General features: G+C 54.9%; 5 protein-coding genes across 5 annotated transcripts, besides 1 other annotated feature; all 5 read left to right on the top strand.

Moving 5' to 3' along the window:
* Positions 1 to 112: part of a repeat region that runs on past the window's edge.
* A 1,288-nt stretch (positions 113 to 1,400) lies between these two features.
* On the top strand, positions 1,401 to 1,733 carry LPMP_271230 (histone H1, putative; the record flags this gene model as incomplete). Its single annotated transcript, XM_010701910.1, has 1 exon — positions 1,401 to 1,733. The coding sequence occupies one exon, from the start codon at positions 1,401 to 1,403 to the stop codon at positions 1,731 to 1,733; it is 333 nt and encodes a 110-aa protein (XP_010700212.1).
* A 1,375-nt stretch (positions 1,734 to 3,108) lies between these two features.
* Positions 3,109 to 4,665, top strand: LPMP_271220 (hypothetical protein; the record flags this gene model as incomplete). The annotated part of the gene is made up of 1 exon (XM_010701909.1): positions 3,109 to 4,665. The coding sequence occupies one exon, from the start codon at positions 3,109 to 3,111 to the stop codon at positions 4,663 to 4,665; it is 1,557 nt and encodes a 518-aa protein (XP_010700211.1).
* Positions 4,666 to 6,423: 1,758 nt separating this feature from the next.
* On the top strand, positions 6,424 to 7,713 carry LPMP_271210 (hypothetical protein; the record flags this gene model as incomplete). The annotated part of the gene is made up of 1 exon (XM_010701908.1): positions 6,424 to 7,713. One exon carries the CDS (start codon positions 6,424 to 6,426, stop codon positions 7,711 to 7,713), a length of 1,290 nt encoding a protein of 429 aa, XP_010700210.1.
* A 2,650-nt stretch (positions 7,714 to 10,363) lies between these two features.
* LPMP_271200 (translation initiation factor eIF2B subunit-like protein, putative) lies at positions 10,364 to 12,034 on the top strand (the record flags this gene model as incomplete). The annotated part of the gene is made up of 1 exon (XM_010701907.1): positions 10,364 to 12,034. One exon carries the CDS (start codon positions 10,364 to 10,366, stop codon positions 12,032 to 12,034), a length of 1,671 nt encoding a protein of 556 aa, XP_010700209.1.
* Positions 12,035 to 15,932: 3,898 nt separating this feature from the next.
* LPMP_271190 (hypothetical protein) lies at positions 15,933 to 17,186 on the top strand (the record flags this gene model as incomplete). Its single annotated transcript, XM_010701906.1, has 1 exon — positions 15,933 to 17,186. The coding sequence occupies one exon, from the start codon at positions 15,933 to 15,935 to the stop codon at positions 17,184 to 17,186; it is 1,254 nt and encodes a 417-aa protein (XP_010700208.1).
* Positions 17,187 to 19,031: the final 1,845 nt, after the last annotated feature.

Here is a 19,031-nt window from a genome sequence, read left to right as displayed (position 1 = left end):
GGTATTGGGTGGGCCGGGCTCCTTGGCGCAGCCGTGGCGCAACAGAGACAGATGGGCTGCGGCTGTAATGCGCATGTTCGCCGACGTGTTCATGGTTGAGTTTGACGCGTTGAGAGGCGGAAAACGAGGCGTACTACTGGAATGTGGGGGCCCCCTCACTCCACTTTTCCGGTAGTTCTCTGTGCCACTGCTTTGTTGCTGGGAAACTCTGTGCCGCCCTCTCCTCCTCTCTGCCGCTGCGTCCAGTGGCGCTGGTCTGTGGTCTCTCCCCTTTGTTTTTGTGGCTTCGCCTGCACGCGCTCTTTTTTGGACACGTGCGTTCCACTGGGCTCTTCCTTGTGGGCGTCTTTGACGTGATGGCCCATCTCCGACTGCTTTCCCCCTTTCACCACCGAGTTGGCGGTGTGCCTTCTGCCGCGCCTCTCTCGCGCAATTTCGCGCACGCCTTCCCCCTCCCTTTTGTCCGCCTTTTTGCTTTGGCGCTGCCTGCCACCGCGCCACCCTCGCGCGTTTGCGTGCGTGCGTGCCCGCTGTGTCTCCTCGCAGTCTCCTCCCGTGCTTTTCATGCGCCTCTTTTGCTCTGTCCGGGCCGCCGAGCGGCACTGGCGGTGGCTGAGGGTGGTTTATTACTGGCGATGGCGCGTGCGTGTGTGAGTGGGCGTGTGCGTGTTGGCGTTGGCGATTCTCCCTCTCTTCTTGGCTTGCTTGCGACCCTGTTCGTTCTCTTCTCTCGTTTTCATGTTGCTTCTCTTTCCTACCTCGTCACGTGCTGCCTCCCCGTGCCACCCGCCCCGCGGCTGCGCGCAGGCCCTCATGATGTGAAGTACAAGGAACGCACGCCAGCCGCTGCGCACGTCTCAAGACGGTGCTGCGAGAGCAGGTGCTCTGAATGTCGTGTCCACCGCGGCCGCAGTGTGGGATGCACTCAGAGAACGAGCGTGCGTGCTGCCGTTGGGCCTGACACGCTGCAAGGCTCGCAATGTCCCCCACCCCCACACAGACGAACATGCACCCCCTGTTGCGCACTTGCCCCTCACCTGCTTGCTTTCCGCTGGCATGGCACCGTCGCGGCGTGTGTGTGTCTGCGCTGCCGAATGGAGGGCAGGGGGCGGGTGACGTGATGTGCTCGCCAACGACGTGGCTCGGCCGCTTGCTCTCTCGCACCTCCACCCACTGTCGTCCAGCATCGTTGCCTGCACTGCACTCCTCTCTGTCCCTTCTCTCTTGCTCTCTTTCCTGTTTCGATGTCGACGCACACGCCGTCCCCTCTCCCCACGCTCCTACCCCCGCCTGCACTCATCACACCCTACGGCGCTAGCTCTCCTCAGTCCTCCCGCCACTCACAGCACGCACCTCTCCATATTTATACTCCCCCACACTCCCAAACCACCCCTTCAAAGATGTTCGCTAACTCCACCGGTGCTGCCGCTGCGGCCGCCTCGAACTCGCCGCAGAGGTCTCCCCACCCGTCTCCGAAGAAGGCTGCGGTAAAGAAGGCTGCGGCAAAGAAGGCTGCGGCAAAGAAGGCTGCGGCAAAGAAGGCTGCGGCAAAGAAGGCTGCGCCGAAGAGGGCTGCGCCGAAGAGGGCTGCGCCGAAGGGGGCTGCACCGAAGAAGGCCGTGAAGAAGGCTGCGAAGGCGGCGAAGAAGGCTGTGAAGAAGGCCGTGAAGAAGGCCGTGAAGAAGGCGAAGAAGGCTGTGAAGAGGACTGCGAAGAAGGCGGCGAAGAAGTAAGTTGCACCTTGACGCTGGTTCGTCGCTGACTGTACGCTCTTCCGAAGCACATGTGCCCCCCTCTCCTACCGGCACATCATAGATCCCTTTCTTTCTCTCTCTTTTACGATTTTCTCTTTTCCGTCTTTCTCTTCTTCAACTCCATTTTTTTTTTTACTTTGGTGTTTTGGCTCTGTTTGATCCCCCTTTTCCTTTGTTGTAGCGTCACTGCCTCATCTATCTCTCTTGATGAGCTCGGCGCATATCCAGCAGCACGCGAAGAAGGAAAAGGAAAAGGAAAAGAAAAAGAAAGACAAGAGTTTCAAATAGATATGCCGAATCAGGAGAAGGCTTGCCTTAATCCAGTGCTATGGCATTGGCCGTGACACTGATTGCCTTCATGCGCGTTTACCGACGTAGTAGGGAAGCGCGGTGACTGTTGGGACGCGGAATGGCCTTCATGCTGGCGCGCCGCATCTGGCGCTCCCTCTTTCTCTTTCTGCCCCCGTTTGATGCGCTGTCTGTGTGGAGCTGGTCTCTTCTTCCCTGGCTCCCTCTTCCTTTCCTCTGCGGTGCTCTGACACTCTTTCCCTGGCATTGATTAGTGGCGGCCTACTTCGCGTAAGCCTTAGTGCGCTGCGTTACCCACACATTCTCTTCCGTGTCTTCACGGCCCTTCACGAATTGTTCAGGGGCTTGCAAGTTCTGGAGTAGGAGAGGCGCCACGCGGGGAAAGGATCTGTTGCACGCACCCGAGAGGTGCTTGACAAGCGAGGACACAGACGGCTTAGACAGCTTGTGGATGGTGTTTCCACCAGGTATGCAAAGGGGGGCGGAGGGAACAAAGAGGGAGATAGAGGAGAGTGGAGGGGGAGGGGACAATTCTGTGCTGCGCACTAGATGCATGTCAGGTGATAGAGTGAGGGACGGTACAGTCAGCCGCGTCACTTCCCCCCTTCCTGTCACTGCCGTATGCGAAGAGGGCCGCGCTTTTAAGCCCTTTATTTTGTTCTATATCTTTGCCTCTCCTCTGCTTTGTCTGATTCTTGCGAAACTATGCGTGTTGCACCGAGGTGACCAACAGTGACCCTCTTTCTCACTGTGCGCATGAGTGCAATGACGAGGCGGAGTTGTGCTTCTCTCGCCCACACTCACCTCACATTACCTACTGGGGCGCTGACGCTCAAAACAAACGGTCGCGCACTCACCTCTATGTGGAGAAGAACAGAGAAAAAAAGGAGGGCATCAAGTTAGCAAAAGGGAACAGCACGGACAACCACTGCGGCGGCGACGGCGGTGCGCATACCCCCCCCTTTACACACACACGGAGACAGACAGACATACAAGGGTGGAGTAAGGGAACCCAAGTTTGCCGCAGAGGCTTCAGAGGAGAACAATGGGTGTTGCAAGTGCGAAGCCCGCGCGCGAAGCACCTGTGCGCTACGTGGCCAAGAAGATGCCACGCGTGGATAAGAACCCCGTGGAGAAGCAGTTCACGAAGCCGCAGTTCACGGCACTTGGCATCAACACTCGTCAGGACGATGTGAACACTGAACCGCTCATGTACGTGGAGACGTCCAAGGAGTCCAGCAGTACCGAGCTGACGGACCATGTAGCCCCGCGGTGGTACTTGAACACGTACTTGGAGATGTCTGACAACATGCGTACTGACCAAACAGTGATTAGCGGCAACCTCCCTCTTGCGTGGGAGCGCGATAAGCATGAGCCATATTCGCTGGTACGCGGTCGCATTGATGACGAGGACCTTCGCTGGGTTCTCCACCCGGAGCAGCGCAAAAAGCCGCTCGATGAGTTACTGGGTCATACGAAACTAGAAAGACAGGTGCTGCAGGATATCCTCGACACGGTGGAGCTACCCCGCACACAGTACCGAAACTACAAGGGAAAGCTACACAAGAGCATCGACGATGCCAACACTCACATGACGGCACGCAAGGCCCAAATCGAGAAGGCTCGCGAGGCGGAGATCCTGCGTCAGATTGGCTACACCAAAGAGGAGGTGCTGAAGGAGGAGCAATACTTGACAAATCGCCACCGGGGCGTGCGCGCTCTTGACGATCTCGGCGCAAGTGACCGGGAAAAGCGCCGACAGCAGCGGGCGGCCGAGGCGAGCGAGTTGGAAGACATGCTAGAGGAGCGACGCATAGAGCAGCTGGAGCGTGGCGAGGCAGTTGTGATGGCGGAGGAGGTGACAGAAAAGCCAGAGGTGCTGCCGATGCGCAAAAAGCTTTTTAGCACGCGGAGCAACACCTACAAGCACATGTACGCGGCAGATATAGGCAAGGACGAGCGCAACCAGGCAAAGTTTGTGTGGTGGCTCGACCGCACGCGGCGCATCAAGCGTGCTGTAGACACCATTCATGGTGTTCCTGTCTACAATGAACGACTCTCAGCGAACGAGGAGCAGACGCGCAAGCAGATGCAAGAGGCGGCGGAGTTTAACTTCTCGATGTCGCGGTCGCAGGGTGCGAAGGGGTTCACCGACCCGCGTGGGCATTACGATCAGTTCATGGATATTATGCGCCACAACAAGGCGGAGATGCAGAGCGAAACTAACGTTGAGGTCCACGAGGACAACAGCACCGAGCACGCTGTCTTTCAGTTTCCCCACACGCGAGAGCACGGTGCAAAGCCGGCGCCGACGCGCTTTACGGATCGTCGTGATCATGCACAGCGCGTCGACACCGATGTGACCAAGTTGTTTGGGCTTGAGCACGAGCCACATGCTGCTACCCCTGCTACATCTGCTGCACCTGCATACCGTGAATCGTCTCTACCAAAGCAATCATCTAGCGGGAATGACGGGCTGGCCTACCCAAGCCGTCGGGCGGGTACTGGCGGTTGGGAGAAGGTGAAGGGTGCGGACGGCTCTACACCTGGAGTACGCACGGACGCTTCGCATCCGACAAACAAGGATGACAGGGAGGATTGAGCTTGCTGTCTCCCCTCTTCCCTCGCAAGTGTACCGCGAGGAAACAAGCTGAGTTTTCGTTTTGCCTGTTCTGTTATCTGCCTTGGTCAGTACTGGGTATGCTCTTCCAAGAAGGTCTTTGCGCCATGTACTCGGTGTTGACACGTCTCTCTCTTTCTCTTGCTGTGTGTGTGGATAAGCCCCCCTGCCCCGCCCACACGCACGCAGGTGCGGCTTTAGGGAGTGCTTCTATGCAACCGCTGGGGGATGACAGAGTGCGATCCTGCGCGTTGCCTGCTCTTCTTTTCCTCTGTCCGAGCTGGCCTTTCGCGGCTACAGCTTTCATCTCCCGTTACACGTTTGAGGGGGCATCACAGTGCCTGTGTATGATCGCGTGACGCAAGCCTACGTTGAGACTGGCACAGCCCTTTACAAAGTTAGCAATGGAAGTGGTCTTGCTGACGTTTGGCTGCACTCTGCCTACTGTGCATGCTGTGCTCTTGCACTTCGCACTCGTCGCTTTCGTTTTGGATATCACATCCATCTTTTACTTTACACGGTTGCTCCGCTTTCTTTGCCTTGCTGTGCCTTACTCGGCATGCTGTCCCTTTGCTTTGCTGTCTTCACCTCCGGCTCTGTCTAATCAACACCTTCGCTCCGGTGCTGTTCGCCCTTCTTTTAGGGGTTGGTTTATACTCACCGCGGCCATTATCCCTCTCTTTGTGCCGTTGATGTGTCGGTAAGTGAGAGAGCGAGAGTGTTGGTGGTGGGGTCGGGGGTTGTTGGGTAGGAAGTGCGCACGAGGACACAGACGGGAAAGCAGGATATCGACAGCGCATGGGCACTAAGCAACAACAACAAAAAAGGCATAGAAGACTCACACAGACGGAGGCGAAGAGTCGCGGTGAGGGCGGGAGAGACCCAGGAACCAGAGCGGAGGTGAGGAGTATGAAGGGCATCCTGCTCATCGCTTTCTTTCTTTGTAGCCCCTTTCGCGTACTGTGTGATTCTTGGGTGATACGTATCCAATGTAGGAGCGCGTGGGCGGTTGACGCGTATGTTCACGGGAATGTTCTGAACCTCTTCTCTTTCCCTTTCTTCCGCTCTTTTCCCTATCGTGGCGCCACCCCGCTTCCTCCTCTACCCATTTCAGTCGGGTGTGTCTTGGCACCTCCCCTTTGCTGGAGCTTGTTGCACGGCTAGTACTCACCGTTTCGCGCTTGCTATCATCCCCCTCTTTATACTTGCACTTCCGTGTGGCTGGGCTTTTGTAGGCGCTATTGACTGGCCCGCTGATCTTAGCCTTCTTGCTCTCTCCTCTTTTTTTCTTTTTTTTTTTTTGCGACTCGTCTGGATTCGCCTCCGCCTCCTCTCATTAGCCCTTCCCCGTGCACGAAAACACCACCTCAGCTGCTTCAAGCACCACTTCAAGAAGACAACACAAAACAACCACTACAAACCTCAACGGCCCACTTGTTTTTCCTTTCCCCTCCCCTTTTCTTTTTCGTTTTCTTTGATTCCCACTTCCTTCACGCAGAGGTCTGCGCCCGCATCTCTCTCTTCCGCGCACTCTACGATTTGCTCTCATAGCTCACTGTGAGCGGTACTAAGGAGGAAATACAAGACACGCGCACCCACTTCGAAGGACTTCGTTTTCACTTCTTTGCCTTCTTCCTTCCGCCTTTCGTCGCGCCTCACCAGCGTTGTAGGATTTTGTACGAGAGGGTGAGGGGCACTGACGAACACGCTTCAACGTGAACAAGGCCATTGTTTACCACAATGTCGTCTGCTAGCATACTGGAGCTGTCAAAGCAGCTGTTGCAGCTCGACAGCCAGGCGAAATACCTTCGCAGCGAGGTGGAGTATCTGCGTTCCACAAAGCGCTCCCTCGAAGTGTCAGATGTGACTCAGGGCAAGCTGTCGGAGATGCGGGAGAGCACAGACAGCATTGCCAAGTCCAGGTCGCAGCGCTCTCGTGCCTCGACGCAGCGCAGCGCTGCTGCTTGCGATGTCAAGATCTCTCTTCCACAGGATTTTATTGATGATCTGACGCACAAGTGCGGTGACGTGGATGCTTCCATCAGATCGCACAAGGAGCTGGTGAGGGAGAAGGAGGCTCTGCAGGCCCTCCTAGCCAAGGCTGAGGACAGCACAGAGGCGGCTGAGCAGGAGTACATCAGCACTGCGGAAGTGGCTGGCATGGACTCTGACGGGACGTCGCGCTCTGCGGCCGGCCTCCAAAAGAAGAGTGAGTACAACAAGGCCTTGATGGATACCGCAGCGGTGTACCGCCAGCGCGAGAACGCGCGCATTCAGTTGGAGGGTCAGTCTCGCGAGCTGCTGCGCCTTGCTGCTATTCTGCAGGAGACAACCGATGCGGAGGGCCAGCGCGCTGAGGCTGCCGGGGTACTCGCCGAGCGCAAGGCAAAGCTTGCGGCGCTGCGTCACGAGTGCGACATGGTGGCACGTGCGACTGCCCGCAGAGACAAGATCGCCGAGAAGACGCGGCTCGGCCTCACCGAGGAGGACTACGTCCGACACAGCAACTTTGACCGCCGCGTCGCGCTGCACGAGCTGTCCAAAGAGGACAACCTCATCAAGGAGAATAACCTGGCTATTCGCTACCGCGCCATGCAAATCACAAAGATTCAGATGCACCTCGAGCTGGTCGGTGGTGCCATCATCGGTGATGTCATGGAGGGGAAGGAGCGCGTCGATGCGGAGATTGTCGATGAACTAGTGAAGGAGATCAACGGGTTGTACGATTCCTACCTCCTGGCAACCCTTCGCATGGACACTGTCGACTGCGGGATTGAGAAGATGGTGTGGCGCGCCTCTGCGTTGCAGCAAGCGAAGGACTACACGGTTGTGGAGATGGGACGCTTCCGCCAAGAACATCGCCGTTACCTCAACGAGCTGCAGAATATTCTCGATATGGAGCACAGTGCGAATGCCAAATTTATCACCAGGCTGCAGAATCAGATGGATGCTCTCTATAGGAAGTCTACCCGTAAGGAGAAGCCGATGTCGGAGGCGAACCGCGAGGCTGCCTCCAATGCTTGCTTGTGAAGGAAATGATGGGCAAGAAGAGGCATTGGTGAGTCATAGAGCGTTGATTTTGTCACCTTTCTCGTGCCTGCACGTGTGCCGGCGGCGCGTGAATGCGAGCTGCTTCCGACGCCGTCTCGAAGATATCACGTTTAGAGAGGACGGCGGGGTGACGCCGCTTTGTGGCCAGCCTGCCGGACCCCACTGTTTCAGTACGGTGGCGTGATACTTCTCTCGGCCACAAGGCTCTGTGTACGTGTGCGTGTTGGTGTTTCAAACTTCGACAGCGGGAACTCAAAAGCTGACACCATTGCCCTGAGTAAACAAGGGCCGATCGATTCTTCAAGAAGGCGTTAACGCCGGCGTCAGCTACGGTTGGTGGGTAGGGGGAAGGCGCAGGAGTTGTTGCTGCGATGAAGGTCGCTGCGCGATAAGAGCTGACATTTCTCTCTTTATTCTCTTCGTTCATGTCACCTGCCGTGCGCCTCCTCCGCACATATTCAATTCCCTTGACTCTTCCCCCCTCTCTGAAAGCATATAGTCGTCAAGTGCAGTGGCCGCTTTTCCGCCGCTTCCACTCTGTTCGTCTGGTGTATCTGTGCCCCCCCTCTCTCTCTTTTTCTCCCTCTGTGTATGGGTACGTCTGTGCGGTTTGTTTCGGTGTGTCTAATGATTTCATTTCACCTGTAGTTGATCTCTGGCTTTCACGTACCGTTCAGGAGAGGGGAGGAGGAGGGGTGGGGGGGGGGAGAGTCCGCTATCGGCCTTTTTCTCTTCTCAGAGGTTTTTTGCACGCTTCAAGGCAGCACTGCTTCCATCTTTATTTTACTCGGTCACTCGTTTGCTTGTCGCCTTTCATCAGGCCCCCCCTTCCCCTTTCCCGTACTTCGTGCGCATTTGTGTACGGACGTGTCATCGCGCTGGCCGTTGTGCTTTTGTGTGTTTTTGTTTCCGTCCCTGCACACGGTGGATGATGATATTGAACAGCAGAAAAGAGCATGTGGGAGTGGCGGTACTTGAGGACTGGGGAAGATGACTGGACACTGTGGCGATGCTGCTGCAGCAACTCTCTTCTCAGTGCTTTGCTTCCCTCACTTCTTTGCCCTTCCCCTCTTTCTGCCTTTCTTGGTCCTCACCTGTGCCTCCGCTGCCTTCTTCGTCCCTCTTCTTCATCCTCATACGTTCTCCTTCAGCGTATACCAGACCCTCAAATGCCGCTCTCGTCTTCTTTTCGTTTCTTATCTATAGTTTTCGCTGTGTGGCTATTAGTTAATCTCGTCTCCACCTTTCTCTGTTGTTTCTGTGCTTTCACGTCTTTCACGTCTCTCCCTCTCTCTCGTCTTTGTACGCGGATGTGCGTGTGTGTGTGTGTCCATGTCTCTGTACCGTCCTTCTTCACTTTCCCTTGAGTGCCATGATGTTTTTTTTTTTTGAGGTCTCTCCCTCTCTCGTCCTTTTCTTCGTGCTCCTGTGTAGTGGCAAGAGCAGCAGAGCCGTGTCTCTGTTGGCAGGGTGGGTGGGCGAAAGACGCAGGTGTGTTGCGATATGTGCCGTCGTGGCGTCCGCGAGTGTACGGTTGTGTGCCTGGTATGAAGTCTCTGTTTCTCAATCCCCCCATTCTGTTATCTGTACTGTCTTTTTTTTTTGTCTGTTTCGCTCTTTTCTGGCATCTTTTTCCATTACCCTCGCTTTGGCGTGTTGGGCACCCTTCTCGCGATCTCACTCAATCGAGGCCGATGATAGCAAGAGGCGGCACTACGCCAATTCATACTTGGCCCAGCAAGAAAAATGGAGGACCACAAGCACTGCTTTGCAGCGTCAAGAGCTGTCCATTGCACTTCACTGTTATGGTGGTCCTATAGTGAGGGGGAAAAAAAAGGGCTGGTGGCCATTACGTAATCATGGGAGAGAGCGATGTGAGCTCACTACCTCTTCGCGTGGAAGTAGTGTGCTGAGTGGCTTTCATAACGGAGTGGGCAATTCTGCGAACAGCTCTAAAGATGATACCGTCGGCGAGAGGCGCACGGCCGAGGGGTCAGCACGCAACAACAACTTGAAAGTCGCTCCTCCTCTACATGGCTGGCCCATACTTCACTACAATGAGATGCCAGTCTGCCCGACTTCTTCAAGTGGCTTGTTTCTGCTCTGCTGTTTCTCTCGCTGTTTCCAATTTCCCCTAAAATACTCTCTTGCTTCTTCTGTGTGCACATGGTTGTGATATATGTATGGGACTGCGTTTCCTCCCATCTTCTCCCCCGACCTCACCACAACCCGTGTTGTGGCTCACCTTTTCTCAGTCCCTGGACACCGCCGTATCTTCCTACACGCAGTGTGCTTGCGCGTTCTGGGGTGTTGTATTCCTTCATTCAAACCCATACACGCATACTGAGCTGTGTGCCGCTGCTCGCCCCCTTTTTTTCTCCCCTTCTTGGTATACCACGCACAGACGAGGCAATTCACTCAGCCGCGTTCTCAGCCTAAAAACTTGTTTACTACCCACAACGTCTCTGTCTCTTATCTTCCTCCTCTCCCCTACCAAACGACGAAAGAAAAAAAAACCGACGTCAGGTTGCCTCAATTGACTTTCCTTCCCACTCGTTCAACTTGTCTTTTCTCTCGATTTCTGTCGGCTCCACTGACTGTAATTCAGAGGTACACAGTTGCGCAGCCCATGTCGTCGTCCGCGGAGGAAAAGGAGGCAAAGAAGCAGGCAGAGCTTCGGCTGGCTGGGAGCGACTCGGAAGATGCGCGTGCCGCTGTGAAGGCGCAGCGCGAGCTGAAGAAGAAGCGCGATGCACTGCGAAAGGTACAGAGGAAGATCAAGGCGGGCGGCAGTGAAGCCAGCACCTCCGCCGCTACGGAGGAGGCGGCGGCACTGGTCGCCGAGATCGACCGCCTCGAAGCCCTGAGCGGGGCACCGTCAGCGCCGTCTACGGTGCACATTGCGTCCGCTCCGCTCACCACGACCCCTGCGACGGCTGTAGCCTCGCCAGCAGCGTTGGTTACTGTCGCAGCCGATAGAGGCAGCAGGGTCAAAGCTAAGAAGAACGGTGAGCCTGCGAAGGAGATCACTGAGGAGGAGCGGGCGGCGTCAGCGAAGAGATTGCACGACCTCGTTCAACGCGCCATGGATGCCAACCGACTCACGTGTTTGCATGTGCCACCGCGCGACGCCGTCGTGCACCCCCGCATTGCGGAGTTAGCTGTGCTGATGGAGCAAATGCTTCTCGTGGGTGGCAGTGCGCGTGCTTTGGCGCTCATCTCTGCCTTCCGCGAGCTCAGTCGCGCAACAACTGTCCTCGCCGTGCCCTCGCTGAACGAGGTGGACACAACCGCCTTTGAAAAGCTTATCCAGATCAACTTTGACTTTGTGCGTCGCAAGCGGGAGGCCTCGGCCAGCATGCGCCACGTGAAGGATGTGCTCGTGCGCCGCTTCGTCGCGTTGAGGGATGAGGTAATTCACCCAAAACCGAATATGGCTGATCTCATTAAGGACCTCGGTGATCCGCGTGAAGTGACACTGAAGATACTGGACGTCATCGAGGCTGAGCTGAAGATGTCTTTCAAGAGTATTGTGGAGGATCGCTCGCTCCCGTACGTCTCGAACAGCGACACTATCTTAGTGTTTGGTCGCAGTAGTCTGGTCGAGTACATTCTCTTATCCCGCTCACGCGACCCACAGCGCAAGCCAAAGCGTGTCATTGTCATCGACTCGGCGCCGCTCTTTGAGGGCAGGCAGCTGGCCGAGAAGCTCTCGAGCGCTGGCATTGGTGTTACATACGGCCTCATCACGGCATGCTGCACACTGATGCCCAAGTGCACGCGCGTATTCATGGGGGCCTCGGCTGTGCTGCAGAACGGGGACATGTTTGGCCGCTGCGGCATGGCGCTGGTGGCGGCCTGCGCGAAGCTGTTCCGCAAGCCTGTGCTATGCTTTAGTGAGAGTTACAAATTTGTGCCAGAGGTGTGGGTGGGCAATTTGGCCCAGAACACGAAGCTCGCGGACATGCGGCCTGCCGCCGACGTGCACGGCAGCGATACAGGCACGCACAGCCCGCTTGTTTACCTCACCCCACCCACGCTATCTCCTCCTCAGCTACGTGTGTCTGGAAGTTGGGGTACACCGGCGCGGGGTGCCGACTTCTTCGCACGCAGCGGCGGCGGTGTCTCGGCCTCGTTCTCGTCGAGTGCCTCTGGCTACCTTTACGACTTGACACCTGCCTCGAACGTAGACATGATCATCTGCGAGATGGGATGCCTGCACACGTCCGCCATCGTGGCAGCCATTAAGGATCGTGAGGGCCGCGACACGTCACAGCTCGTGAATCTTGTTCGGGGCTGAGCAAAAGACATCCTGCCGAAAGGCCAGCATGCTGCGCCAAGCATCTGACCCGCGCTCGCCGCGGCGTGGACTCTTCATTTGAGTAGCGTATTATGGCGGCTTGTTGTTCCTAAGACAGAGGGAGGCATTGCGCCCTTTTGTTTCTCGTGTGAATGTGTTGCCGCTGTAACTCTTTCTCACTGTGTGTGTGTGTGGTGCCATTTTGAGAGGAATTCTTCTTCCAAACAGCAGCAAAAGTGAGGACGTAGAAAGGGGAGTAACCAGACCAAGAAAAGGGCGAGAGAAAATTGGCAGCCTCTGCCTCTACACCACGGTGACTCCTATCAACCTCTCTCTCTCTCTCTGTGCGTTTTATGTAGCAGCGGCGACGAGCAGGTGGATTTCATGCACTTGTCTGCATTGAGGACCTCCTGCTGACGTGAGCGTAGTGCAGTCTCTCTGATGCAAACCTGGGAAGGGTGGTGGTGGTGCACGGAGGTCTTCTGTGCTTCGGCCTCTCTCAGGTGTGGCACACACCAACACCATTACAGGGATGGTGGCATGCGCATAATGTGTGCTACGCTCTCCCCTTCAAGAAAACGAAAGGAGGAATCCTGCACAAAGCGGAGAGGAGAGAGAGACGGTGTAGTCAGAGCTCGACGTGTTTTGCCAAGAGAAGAGGTTGCGTGTCCACTGATGTATTCGGTGTCACTCCTTCTCCCTGTGTGATTCCTCCTCCTCCTCCCTTTCCTTCTCATCTCTGTGGGTCAACTCCACACATCATTTGTGTGCGTACGCCGAGGAGCTTCACTCGTCCTCCATTCCTTCTTTTCCCCTTGCATCTCTTGGTCTCTATACGCCCCCTTTTTCTGGTTGGCGCCATCGTGTCGGTCTTGGTACACGTCTGCTTACCTCTGTCCCATCTATCCTCCTTGGATAGTTCACATTCACAGCACCTCTCGTCTCTCTTCCCTTGTCTCGATTGCCACTGCTGTTGCGGCGGCTGTACCTGACTCCTTGGATACGTGTATTTAGCCACCGCGGGCGTGCTAGTGCGCGTGTGCGACGCGTATGCTGTCTTTCTCTCGCTGTTGTTGTCTGCCTACCTTCCACTTCTCTTCCCCACGCGTGCTGCACGTGCGACGGGAGAGTTCGCTCATCTGACCGGTACGTGACAGCGACTGCCGCGTCGCGCGGAACACGTTCTCCTTCACATTCGCCAACACCTTGTACATCACCTTTCTTCTCTCTTCTTCACCTACTCTTCCCATTTCTACCCTCATATAGCCCAGCCACAGACACGACTGCTGTGTGAAAGCACTGCTGTCTTTCCTCTCTTCTTCTCTCTCCATCGTGCACCGCGTCAGAGAAGGGTGGGACATCAATTTATACCCACTTTCCCCCTTCTCCCTTCCCACAACGAAAAAAGCAAAGGGAGGTACAGCTGCTGCGACCTGGCCGAGAGTCACTTTACAAGACACTAAGACTGATATGTAAGGCCGCGCACTCACCCACCCACCCACACACCCACCCACACGCAACACCCACGTACGTATTCATACACATTCACACACCTCTCTTCCTCTCCTTCCCCTCATCGCGCACGCAGCTGCCTTTCTCTTTGTGCGCGCGTATTGCGTGTGAGGGGGTGGGGGACACTTCAAAGTGTGTTAGCCCTCATTTGCCCGTCTTTCTTTCTGTTTGGTGACTTTCTTAAATTCCTGCTTTCCTTTCTTGTATTTCTTTCGCTTCCTCCTCCTCGCCAATTCTCTCTGTGAGTCCTGCGTCGCCTTTGCCGATTAGCAACGGCCTCAGCTTTCCCTCTCTCTCTCGCCGCATCACCTACGGCAACCTTTGCACGCACGCAAGGTTTCCTCGGGGAGCGTGTAGTTTTTTTTCTTATTTTCTTCTTGTTCCTGTGATAGGCCCCCCCTCACGCATCTCTTCCCCTACCCTTCTCAGCCTTTTCTCCCACGTTTCTTTTCCCTGTCCTTGTCACATCTCTCTCTTCCCTCTGTGAACCAGGGAACGTCATCAAGCGCGTTAAATCTCACTGACCCTTTCCTCTTCCTCCAGCGTTTCCGTCTTCTGGCTCTTTCCCTCTTAGTCTTTTTTTGTCTCTCTTGCTTAAACGTCACTACTCAAGCGCAGACCGCCACCTGACCCTCTCCACTTTCCTCAGCGTGCTCTCTCGGCATTGCTGAAAACAAAAGAGAAGTATCAGAAAGAATTAAGGCGTAGGAGTGGGCAAGTGTCTGTTCGGGTAGTGCAGGAGCAGCACACCGGTAAGGAAAGCGAAGCTCAGTACACTCGTCCACCTTGCACAACAGGAGCCTATAAAGGGGAGCGAGACAGCCGATTCTCTTTTCCTCGACCCCAGCGTCTCCTTCATCCCAAACAGAAGGAACGGAGCGGAGGGCGTACTTCCTCCTCCCATATATATATATATATATATATATATATATATGCTGTAGGGTACCACCTCAAGCGCTGAGTAGTACGTACATCAGATACGAAGATACGCGGTGCATCATCTCTTGTGTTTTCCCTCATCTTCTTGACTTTTTTCTTTCTTTGGTGGGAGGGGGGTTCTTTGCCGCTTTTCCTTTCACGGATCGTTGTTCTCTGCGTGTGGTGCGTGCTTTTTGCCATCCAGCGCCGCTCCGTCAATCGATAGATAAGTTGTCTGGAGTAACTTGTAGTGGTCCGCTTCTTTCAGTTTTTTCTTCCCCTCTTTCTCTCTCCCTTTTCCCCCTCCCCACGCCTGCACGACTTTCACTTTTTTGCTTTCTTTTCCCTCTCTTTTTCGTTTTCAGCTTCGTCTTTGTTAGCGCCGTTTCGGAGGGGTATTTAGGAGTGACGATTGACCATAACAGAATCAACGCCAAGTAGCGGCCACTGCTGGACCTCTTCCGTCATCAGGGGATCCTTCTTCACTCCACTGCTCCTTTTTCTTCCGCCTTCTCCCCCCCGCTGCCATCCCGCGACTCACCCCCGGGGACGTACGCTAACTTACAGAAGCCCACCCGGAGACACAACAGACAAAAAAAAGACCCAGTCAAGAGACGCCTCGGGAGGGAAGACGAAAGTTCGATAGGGCACATCTTTCTTCTTTTTATACCACACAAGACACCCCCATAACAGCGTAGGCTGCAAAAGGGGCAAGCACCTTGCGAGATTGAAGGAAAGGGGCACCCTCGTCCCCCCTCTTTCCGGTGTTGCGTCTCGTACGCTGTTTCACACTCTCCACCCTTTCTTCCATTCCGACCCAACTCACAGTGCGAGAGAAAGAGAGAGAGAGTCCGCAGACAGGCCCCCGATAGACATCAACTGAAAGCAGCAAGGCGCGACTGTGCGGAGCTCCTTTTTTTTCGCTCGTTGTTGTGTCTCCTTTTTTGTCTACTTCTCACTGTCTGTGTTGTTTTCCTTTTGTGGTTGTCTCTCTCTCTCGCCTTTCTTTGTACCGCCTCATCTCTGCTTTCTGCTTCGGGCGAGTGTCTCTTGCTCTCTCCACATTATTCCTCCCTCTGCTTCCCTGAATCTCTGCCTGCGCGTGTAGCCGTTCATTTTCGAACTTCTTTGTCTTTCTTCTCTTGCCATCATTGCCGCTCTCTTATTTCGCTGTGCTTCCTTGCTTCACTCTGCCCCTTCCTCCCCCTCTCTCTTCAACCCGTTTCCCCCACTGCTTCTTGTTCTGTGCATCTCTTCACCTCGTTTCCGCTCTTGCATCTGTTTCGCTTTGTGTCTGAAGTCGGGTCGGGGGGAGGGCTGCTGCTGCTGCCTTTTCTTTCCCTTTCCTCTTCTCTCCTGGTCTTTTTCCTTGTTTCACACCCTTTTTCTGCTCCTTGCGCTGGAGCAGCCGCGGTGCCTCTCATTGGCTTTGCAATCGTTCTTGTTATTCTTGGTAATTCTGAGTGCAATGGATAATAGAGGCTCCACTGTTCGCTCCCCTGCCAGCGCGGGGAGGCGCTACGTGGCCCGCAGCGCCTGCTCACCTGTCAAGAGCAACCTCGTCGAGGAAAACCTGATCGATTTGTGCGACGGCGGGGCGGTCGTGTCATCGCAGCCCCTGAGCTTGACCTCGAGCGGCAGAGGGCCCTGCGCCTCGGCCGCATCTGCGAGCAGGATGAGAAGGACAGTTAATACGTCGGAGGAACGGGATCACACCCTCGCCTCGTTCACACCGAACCGGCGACCACGTCGGAAATTGGATGCCTCGAGGTCACTGAGTAGCTCCGCATCGATTCGGAAATCTCTGGAGCTACAAAGCAACTCATCATTGAGAGCGGAAGGCAAGCAACGCAGGTTTTCCGCGGTTCCGAAGACCATGAAGGCCACCGCTAACCTTCACGTGGGTGAATCGCCACTGAAGCGGAGCGTCTCGAGACGGGTGCGGAGCTCGGTATCGCTAGAATCTTCCGCGCAGACCTCTAGGCCAACGGAGGAATCTGTGCCATCTCCCACGTCTTCTGTGAAGACGCTCGCGTCGGACTCACCGAGCGTTCTGCACTCGCGCGAACCCTCAGTTGCGGTTTCGGAGGAGGAGGATTTGTGCTGCATCTGCCTGGAGAGCTACAGCGATGATAACCCTATGTTCCACGGCGCGTGCCAGCACCATTTTCATCTTCCCTGCCTTATGGAATGGAAGCAGCGCAGCAGCTTGTGCCCAATGTGCTGCGCCGCAACACTCAAAGGTGTAGGCGAATTTGAGGTGGCGCATCATAGCGCAGCCGCAGATTCAGCTGGAATGGCGCGACAGCAAGCTACCACGATGCGCGATGCCCAAGTCGCACGCAGTCTGCAGCACAAGTATCTTCGGGCAGCGCAGCGTCGTGGCCACGGAGACCCGCACTTTCCTCCCTCCGCACAGTCATCGCGTGTGCTGAACAGTGGCTCACCAAGGGACTTGCCTAGTCGCGCGCCGCCCCACAACGCCGAGGCTGGGAGGTACCTTTCCAGCACATTGCAGTCCGACAATAGCTTCAACTCACAGCGGCCAAGCAACGTTGTACACGTTCCATTGTCGCGTTCTTCCCTAGGACCGGTTGGAGAGCAGCAGCAGCGTGGTGCGGAGAACGCGTTCCCGTCGTCAACTCCGCCACCAGTGCATCCAAGCCTTCAGAATGCTCGGCGTTCGCGCAGTAAGTTACCGGTGGCGTGCGCTGTCATGTAGAGGGGAGTTAATGCTCTCAAAAGTATTTTCTTCGTCTCTTCGCCGCCACTCCCCACACCTCGCTCTTCTAGGGCGGTTATTTGTTTTCATCGTATCTTCGTCTTTCCATTGTTACCTGCTGATGCTGGTATCGTGCACTCGACTGTCTACCATTTACCTGCTTGCTTTCGTTTTAGGGTCGCGGATGTACTTCTGTGTGTTGCGGTGTCCTTTTCTTTTTCCCATCTACAGGCCTCTCTCGCCTCCACTGTGGTTTCTCCTTCGGAGTGTGCCTGCGTGTAGTGCTCGTCTATCCCTCTTTGCTTCTCTCCATCTGAGCTTCCTTTATTTTACTTCCTCGTGTGGGATTGCGGTGTGTGTGTGTGTGTGTGTGTGTGTGTGAAACCAAGGCGGGCCATGTAGTGGTGCATTCAAGTTTTGCGGTTGCTGGCCCCCCTCCTTCCCTTTTGTTGCACAGATTTCTTCTCTCCTTGGAAGCCGTCTCCCCCCTCATCTGCGGCCAGTGAAGAAACTGCGAGAGGAAGCACACACACACACAGGCCAACGAAACGCCGTGTTGTTGAATCAACAGGTTGTGGCTCTTGCCAGAGACTCGCGTCACCCCATCTTTTCGTTTTTAGTTTATTTTTACTGTTCGTCTTATCACCTCGTTCTGTACACACGCATCCGTGTGCAAAAGGGTCATTTGCCCATCATCATTTCTGCCTCCACTCATCCTGGCGAGAAAAACAAGCAAAGGTGAAGATGTATGCCAGCACGCAGGAAATCTGAGGTAAGCACTAAGCAGTTATAATAGCTGCGAAAGAAAAAAAGCAAGAGCTTGACAGAGTGATGTCTGCCGAGGTGGCTACAAGGATACTGCATCGGGGGAGAGTTGGAATAGCCGAGTTGTGCTGCTTGTGTTTCTGTATTCGACTGTAGAGGTTGGTCTTTGTGTATCCCAAAGCTTTACATGAACTCCTTTCACATGTAAACGAACCAGAAATAGCATCATGGGAAAACAACCTTTGCTGCCTTTTGATCGAGCTCACGAGGCTGACGCTGCAGCGGGTAGGGTCGATAAGGCTGTGTGCCTCTGCAGTTCAAAGAGTGGATGGTTTCACTGTTGCACCGCGCTCTTTCTTCTGTCGTTCCCCTTTTCTTCATCTTTAGTGGGTTTTGTTAAAGATGAGTGACTTTTAGCGACACGTACCTCTCCGCGTCTGCTCTCCCTCATTTAATCAAAGGCAAGGAGCTCACGTCCGCCTAGATTCCATAGCACCGAGCTAGGAAGAGGACTTGCTCGAGAACGGCGAAGAGGGAGAACGAATCGCGAAACTTTTGAACAAAAACAAATCAGAACGCAGGCAAGAAAAGAGGCGTGGATCAGCGATGAGGCCAAACTAATTGAGAACAAACATCGCGGAAGTTATTATTCTGTGAACACCACTTTTTTCCTTTTTCTGTTAGTCTGTCTGTTTCTTGACTTGCTGCCGTTGTGGTGTTACGTGTCTCGCTTCGTCTTCCTCCGTGTATCGAATTACTTGTCATGATTTTCTATTCCGTGCAACTCCCCCGTCCATGCACGTGACTCACACTCAGTGCTGTGCAGGTTGTGTCGATGCGGCTCCCGTTTCTTTATATATTTTCGCCAACCCTTTTCAGTTTTGCTGATATTTTATACGAATTTCTGCCCCATTAGTGTTTTCTCTAGCACATTTCCGTTGCTCCTCTCGTGCGCGTTCTTCAGCCGCTCTTCCTTGCAGTCTCTTGTAGCCCTTTTCATCTCTTCCTTACTGTCACATTAGTGAAGGTGTCGGGTAATTCACCTCCTGCCTGCCTGCCTCTCTCTCTCTCTGTATGTGC

Source organism: Leishmania panamensis (assembly GCF_000755165.1).
Source record: "Leishmania panamensis strain MHOM/PA/94/PSC-1 chromosome 27 sequence".
NCBI classification, from domain to species: domain Eukaryota; phylum Euglenozoa; class Kinetoplastea; order Trypanosomatida; family Trypanosomatidae; genus Leishmania; species Leishmania panamensis.
The sequence above is the reverse complement of the archived record's forward strand: the minus strand, read 5'-3'. Positions and strand labels throughout refer to the sequence as shown.